General features: G+C 38.8%; 1 protein-coding gene across 1 annotated transcript; it reads left to right on the forward strand.

Annotated features, from left to right (window-relative positions):
* Positions 1-872: 872 nt before the first annotated feature.
* On the forward strand, positions 873-2,880 carry fam43a (family with sequence similarity 43 member A). Its single transcript, XM_057362034.1, has one exon. The coding sequence runs from the start codon at positions 1,070-1,072 to the stop codon at positions 2,102-2,104; it is 1,035 nt and encodes a 344-aa protein (XP_057218017.1). The 5' UTR covers positions 873-1,069; the 3' UTR covers positions 2,105-2,880.
* The last annotated feature ends 5,387 nt before the right edge of the window (positions 2,881-8,267 follow it).

An 8,267-nucleotide genomic window follows, 5' to 3' on the forward strand; every position in this document is an offset into this window, starting at 1 on the left:
ACCTATGAAGCTTTCTTTTAATGCATGTGTGCCATTCTACCAGTAGAGGGCATCACATAACAAGTTGCATTGGCCCAAACCACCTTTCCGCACAAACCTAGCCAACCATAGACATCTCTGATAGATATGATAGATATCTATGCCTGGCAACAACAAGGCTACTACTAATACTTCTACTATTACTAGTATTATTACTACTAATAAAAAGAAGAATACAAATAAGAACACTAATGGCTGGAATACACTACAAGACTTTTAAAATCAGAACAGATTTTTTAAAAACTATACATCGTACACTTGCAGACTTTTTGAAAGTTTCAGATAGAAACACACTAACTGATCAAATCTGCAGACTGGCACAGACTTTCTGCAACAGGTCCAGACTGAAAATCTGAGCAAGCCTTGTAGTGTATTTGAGTCTTAACGGAAACAAGATAGGCCTTCGCTCGCCTCTAGAAAAAATATTCTAATAATGTGCTGTCGAGTAATTCAGTAATCATAGTAATAATCATTAGTTTAGTTTTTAATATTACATTTTAAAGTAGTGGCACGTATTAAAATGTATGGTACAAAATGTTGTGCTTACACTTTTAAATGTTTTTAATGTTCGCGATTGAAATATCGGTGAAGAATATGCTATGTATGCTGAGGTTAACGAATTGAATACCATCAAATTTCGAGTTAAGTTATAGGTGTATAATATAGGTGTATAGTTAAGGTGTGTAAAAATAAAACATTGCCTATATAGAACATCTCAGACAAACAAAGAAAAAGCATAATACAGACATGTATTGTCTTGGTACTTTCCTCACTCTTCTGATCCCTCTGACGTGCTGAGTTGGTTCAGTCCGGTATTTAAGTCGCTGCTTCAAGCTTGGACTGTACAGTATGTTATTTTGTGATGCATCGTTAATAGCGAACAACGCGATACTCCATAGGTTTACAAAGTGCTCTGCAACTTTTAAAATGTCTTAAGGCAAACCGATAGATGACTACACACTGTTTCGAAGCTGAATTTAGATGTAATAGGACTTACTAGCGTAGATTTTACGTCCTCACCGCCACAAGCATGTTGCCTTGGAAGAAGAACAAGTTCGAGCTGATCGAGGAAGACAAGCAGCATTCCAAGCCGAAGGGCTATGCCGTGAGCCTCAACTACTCTGCGCTCACCTCCTTCGCCAAATCGTGCCCGGAGAGCGCGCTCAACAGAGTCGGGAGCATGTTTAAATCCAAGCGGAAAAAGGTCAAAATCACCAGCGAGGACCCCACGTACACTGTGTTGTACTTGGGCAACGCCACAACCATCCAGTCCAAGGGTGACGGATGCACGGACGTTGCCGTCAGCAAGATCTGGGGCAAGAGCGAGATGGGAAAAAACGGAACCAAAATGAGGCTGACCATCAGCTCGCAAGGCATCCGTATGGTGCATGTGGACGAAAAAGCCAAGAGACCCGGACATTTATATTTATTGCACAGGATCACCTACTGCGTCGCGGACCCGAGGCTCCCCAAAATCTTCGCCTGGATCTACCGGCATGAGATGAAGCACAAGGCGGTGATGCTGCGGTGCCACGCCGTGCTGGTGTCCAAGCCGGAGAAGGCGAAGGCGATGGCGCTTCTCCTCTACCAAACCTTCGCGACAGCTCTGGCCGAGTTTAAAAGACTCAAACGAAGGGACGATGCCAGGCACCAGCAGCAGCAGTTGATAGGGGAGCAAACCATCCCTCTTGTCCCCCTGAGGAAACTGCTGAACGGACAGTGTTACTACAAACCCCCGGTGGAGCGCAGCAGGAGCGCGCCCAAACTGGGCTCCATCACGGAGGACCTGATCGGAGAGGAGGAAGAGGAGAGAGCTATGCACTTTGAGTGCGAGGATATTTTGGACACCGACAGCGACTGTGGCAAACAAGAACTGTGCCAGATTATCAATGATTTAGACTCTATGAGTATAGGGAACGATGTACAGACACTACGGGCCGACCTAAGAGTGACGCGCCTGCTGTCTGGGGACAGCACGGGGAGCGATTCCTCCATAGAGAGCAACCAGGAGGCTGCGTCTGTTCCCAGCGGCGTTGTGGTGGGAAAGATGCAAGAAGTCGGCTGACTTTTCTTAAACAAACTGCTTTCATCGAGCCACATGTGATGAAGAAAACCGTGCGGGTATGAACGTGCCACATCCCTTCGATTTGAAAGCGCAAAATCCGGTATGCGGATTAAACGGATGTGTATCAAAATCTACAGAGCTGCCTATCTAGACATTGTTTTGGAACAAAAGGATGCACAGGATGGCTGTTAAGAGTTTAACGGACTCAGAAAAAGCTAAAATGCTGTCTAGGTAAGCAACACAATATAGGTTTGGAGACTTTGGACACTCATAATCCCCTGTTAGTTGGGGCCTGAAAGGACCAGAGCTGCGCAATAATAAAACGCTTAAAGTCTCTGCTAAACCTCTCAATGGTGTAAGAGATTTTAGGAAAGATCTTGTTTACCAAATGTTTTCCTTAAGGAAATGAATTTTTAAAAGAGAAACAACAATCCTGAAATGTGTCTTTTGTTTTTGCTTTCTTTCTGGTCGTATGGATGGAGGGTATCTGAGTAAGCCTGATCAATGAGTTACATAGCAACTTTCCTTTCAGAATGTTCTGTTTGTACTTTTTTACTTTTCACTGTGGTGGAATTCGGACAAGTGTTATTATTTATGTGTATATTTGTTTTGCCATAAATGTTCATGCAAACATAACTGATATCTTTGCTGTGCAAAAGAGAAAATAATGTACAGAGATGTATATATATATATATATATGTATATACAAAATGTGTAAATGAAATGCATTATTTTTTGAAGAATGTGGATTGTTTCTGTGAACACCAATAAAAAAGTGAAATACATATCTAAATCTGAAATATATACTGAAGCTGAATATAACTGAAAACTGAGCAGCATTATAGGTCAAATTAAATAAGCCAACTGTTCTTGCAAACAGGGCTTTGTACTGGATCTGTCCAAGCTGTTGTGTTTATACCATTAGCCCGTGTTTACACATTCATAAATCAAGCCTGCTTGCAGTAACAATCAGATTGATACAATTACCATTTTTCATGACTAAGTGTCGAGGAATTTTGTTGAGTTTGTATTATGGTCCCTTTTCGGTCACATTTTTTTTTGTCACTTAAAGCGGAGTTGCCTGCAGTGAATGTGCGGATGTGATCATTTATAATACTGATGCGGATTTAACTATCAATAGCAGTAGCATTATGCCACAAACTTCACAGCTGTGTATTTCATCATTGTAGTACATGTCGTTTCCTTGCTCAAGATCTAGAATTAGAAAGAAATTAAAATGATGTAATTTGAAGGAGAAGAGAAGTTTTGCAACATGTATGGCACAACTGGGAGGCAGAATGTATAAATCATTAGGGTGTAATGTGCTGAACTCAGTTCTAAACCATTTCACTGTTTTTAGTTTAAGGGTAAAATAATGATTAAGGATGCTATTTATTACATACTATTATACAGAGGTTACAAATTAAGATAATCTCAGATGTAAAGGCTCTGAAGTTGAGAAGAAAACTCAAATAAATTCCAATCATCCTTGAGTCACCAACTCTGAGTCACCATAAAAAGCTTTTTTTTAGATGAGCGACATGTACTGTACTACGTTGATGAATGATTTTATATAATATATAAATAGTGTAAGCAGAAAACATCCTTTCCTTATAAATCTTTATACATTTTATTTCTCACATATTTCCCACATATTGGATACATTTTGAAAACAGCTTCCATACAGAGAAATGTAGTACAGATATTACTGTGTGCACACCAACACATGGGGACTCGTGTCACCGTGGGGACCAAAATTGAGGTCCCCATGCATGGGCAAAAAAGCTTATAAATTGTACAGAACAATATTTAAAAAAAATCTAAAAATGCAAAAAGTTTTCTACGATCTTTAGGTTTAGGGGTAGGGGATAAAATATACAGTTTGTACAGTATAAACAACATTATGCCTATGGACTGTCCCCACGGAGATAATAAACCAGACATGTGAGTGAGTGAGTGAGTGAGTGAGTGAGTGAGCGAGCGAGCGTGCGTGCGTGCGTGCGTGTGTGTGTGTGTGTGTGTGTGTGTGTATATATACAGTGCAGTATGAACTATATATATATAAATATATGTGTATGTATATAAACATACAACTACTCTACATTTACTCTCGTTGATACAAAAATTGAGCTGAGGAGAAATTGGGTTCCGATCACCTAAATTAGATAGACTGACGGACAGATCTATGTTTTATTAATGTGAAATCCATCTTTGTCTTTGGCACTCTATTAGAAAAGACTAATTGCTTTAGTGGTTCATGCATGAAATGTATCCTAAGAAACCTGTTATGTATCGCAACACTGATGAAGTAAATACATTATGTGAAAAGCCTCTATTATTTGTATGGGAGGTGATAGCCTCGTGTAGCTTTTCCACTGAGATGGGTTTGGCACAGCCATGTAAAGAAACACGCTCTTAAATAATGCAAGCTGTTGTTTAAAGCCATGCGGTCTCACAGGTTAGTCTCCTGTTACACCTGTCTAAGAAAAGAACGCTCACCCACAATCTCTCTCTCGCTCTCTTTTACATACACAGGATTCCCTAATGTTTGCGTCACGTGTAGAGCACTATACAATATGCACACAAACGTGTTAAAAGTGTGATGTCATCACAAAGAACCAATGTGACAATTGTTTGGCATTTCCTGTAGATTACAAAACCATATATTGATTTTAACAAATATGCTGAGCATTTAATAACAAGATAATGAACAGACAAAAAGCAGTTTTAACTCAAGGTTTTTTATTCAAATATTTTTCAGGTTGACAACAACAAGCACAACTTCATAAGATTACAGATATTCCACCCACAATCTTGTCCCAAGGAGAGATAAAGATAGGTTCCATTTATCACTAACCGCTGCGAACTCCAAACAATACTACTGAGAGTGCAAATAAAGATTATGCTCTTGATGTGGGTGTTTCCAAAATATGTGCATGCATTCCGAGTTTGTCTTTACATTTCGGTACGGCTATTTTAATCCATTCACTTACAGACAGGAAATGGAACAACAACAGGGAAACAGGAAATATCACAGACACAAGACACAAGTCCAGTCTACACGCTCAGATCGGGTAATTTCATGGAAATGTTCACCTCCAAGGACAATTATTTCAGTTTTTTTGTACTTTGATCACATCGTGGCACCCACCCCGTTGTACATACCATTTTATTTAACTGTGCATGTGTATGTACAATTTATATAAAATTTTACATGCAAGGCTTTGTCTAATCTACATTTCCCATGATTCTCTGTCAGTATGAAAATGATACAATACACACTTTCTTATTATGTTTCACTAGGTATCAAATCTCTTAATTAGCATATTTCATTTAAACCAAAAAATCACTTGAATGCACATCAGATTTGCTTTACTAATTCAGAACTTGTAAGCATTTATAAGGCCCTGCGCGTTCATAAAAATAAACCCCATTCAGACAGACTCACGCCACACAGTCACGGTTTATTTAAGTCTTCTGAATGTTAAGATTTTACCACAGCGTATTTACTTAGAACACACACATACACATACATACAAAGCAGTTAAAGTCAGCATTGTGACGTATATCCGAGTGAAACGGCTTCTGAAAGGAAAGAAAATGCAGGGCGGGAATTGATTTCTCAAATCGAAAACCGTTCGATTCGTTGGAAGATGGACGTTGCTAACAAAATGGGGGCAGATTTCAATGCGAGTTTAAAGTAAATCATAGAGGAATATTTTCTATACCGAACTCACCATCGGCACCCTACCATGAAGAAAGCTCCGCCCTCAGGCCATTCCTCGTGACAGGAAGTGATGAGGTCATTTCGAGGGGGGAGGAGGTTAACGTTTTTGAAGATTATGAGGGCACATGAATTAAAAAATAAAAGTGAATCGCACAGATGTTTCACTTTTTGAAAAAGCCCTATAATATTCCATAAAAATATGATTTTTCAATTTTGATTTCATGCCGTCTTTAAGAATCACAAAACCAAGACAATACCTACACTTTGCCAAATGATTACAACCAAATGTAGATTCCACCTAGTGAAAGTGACATTATTAGTTTCTAAGTATTAACCGAATTGTTCTACCCATTCACTACTAAAATGAACATAAACATGTTCCATATCTTTGATGTGCTGTTTGTAGTAGTGCTTTTACCCATAAAGGCAGGTGGGAGGCTGCTGTGATGGAAGAAGATGATGGAAATCTCTGCATTACCCATCAAAGACTTTCAAAGAGTTTAGGGGTTTTCAACTGCATGGTTTTGAGGATTCTGCCACCCCACCAGTCTTTAGCAACACACAGAGACGTGAATCTCTACTACGGTCTGATCATAGATTCAAAGCACTTCAAAGCGATTCGACTCCCATAGAAGACTTAAAGCCTCATTAGCGGCCGGGGTGTCTACTTATGTACAACCTTCATAGGGTTTCCTACACTTTAATGAAGAAGTTACAGCAGCTGAAGCCGAAGACTGCATGAATGTTAACAGTCTTTTGTCATCTGTGAGATGTTTATGATGAGCTGGAGAAGAGGAATGGAGAAATTTAGACAGTAGGGCAAAACACATTAATAAAGCATGTGGTTCATGATGATGATAAAAAAAATTGTTGTCGTGATTGCACTAAAATTTTAGTAGGACGTTATTTATATAGGCCCTGTCTTACCCAAATTTCCAGTTTGGCAAAGAATGCAAAAAAAATCATGCAATGAATGAAATAAAACGCACGGGAAATGAAACATGCTGTACTCATTCCCACCATTCACAATGTTTGTATATTTCTGTTTTTTCTGTGGGTGGGCAATTCATGCAATGGTCAACCATGAAAAACATTTTGTCACCATATTGATGGCTTAGATTTCAATGTTTGTTGGTTTAAATGCCCATTTAACCTTTTTTAGCTATTTTGTTTTATTTTCAAAACATGATTTACCACAGTCAGGTAAGTGCAGCCTTCAGAATTGTCGTTTCCTGACTGTAATGACTATAATACATCTAGAAATGCTGATTTGAAATTAAAATTTGGAATGGTCTCTCAATTCTTTCCGTGGCTCAATATATTCCCCCTTAAATAAAAACATGTGCATACACAGATATTTTTCGGATGTCTGGACTCCATCAACGGGGTTTAGGAAAATTTGAAAAGATGATTCAATATATTCATTTTTATTTCAAGTTCTTGTACAATCACTTGAATACCGTCAGCATTCAGTTTCTGGACATTGAAGAAGGCAACGAACTACAATCCCCTTACAACCCTCCAATAGATGCATTGTTCAGAAAAGTTTCAGTCGCTGTTGATGTGGCGAGACTGAGAGGAAGACTGTTTTAATGAGAATCGCCATCACTTTCTTCCTGTTTCTTTTTTATTCAGATTTCCTGTAAACTTTGAAGGTGAACATTCACGTATAAAATCTTTATAACAGACCGACAAACACACATGCACAAATGCACAAACACACATGGACATTTTTATGTGTAAAGTGTAGGTGTTTCCATAACGAATGCACACAACTAAATAATTGCCATGTGAAAATAAGGACGCCTAAACTCATTTATTCTGAATGACAGACATGATGTTCTGTTTTGCTGAACTGCCCCAAACTAGTATGCAACCGGTATGTCTTCTATAATAGTCGAGCGCCTGTGATCGGCATGGGAACGCAGCTTTGAAGTGCAGCAATATCAACGCTATGTGGAATTACTGGTAGGACTTGTGATGAGACCGGAGCTGTTTGCTAAATGCTCAATTGGCACAACAACAGTGTCATATTTGTTTGTGTACAGTATAGTAAACGGAAAGCTGATGATGATTTTGGATTCAGAAAAATACACTCATACTGGCAAACCCAGACTTTGTACCGCAGGTTACCTATGCATGTCATGGTTTAAAATGAGATAGGATTGAGATACAACAACCCCATTGCCATATAAAGTATGCAGACACCTTCAAAATACTACAGTTTGGATAGTTCACTTTATGCATCTCTTATTTCCATACAGCCATGCACTTTCTCTTTAGAAAAATATTTAAAGAGGAAATAGGCAGAAAACAAATGCCACTTCTGCAGAAAGCCCCTGTACACAAGCCGTTATGATTTACAGAGTGTGGTTTTGGATAACTTAACTAAACTCAAAAACCAGACTAATGGATTGAAGCCAATGGTTTTAAATT

The sequence above is a fragment of the Triplophysa rosa genome, linkage group LG20 (genome assembly GCF_024868665.1).
Source record: "Triplophysa rosa linkage group LG20, Trosa_1v2, whole genome shotgun sequence".
NCBI lineage: Eukaryota > Metazoa > Chordata > Actinopteri > Cypriniformes > Nemacheilidae > Triplophysa > Triplophysa rosa.

Coding starts and splice junctions, on each gene's coding strand:
- fam43a (XM_057362034.1), top strand. CDS start 1,070: ATGTTGCCTTGGAAGAAGAACAAGTTCGAGCTGATCGAGGAAGACAAG.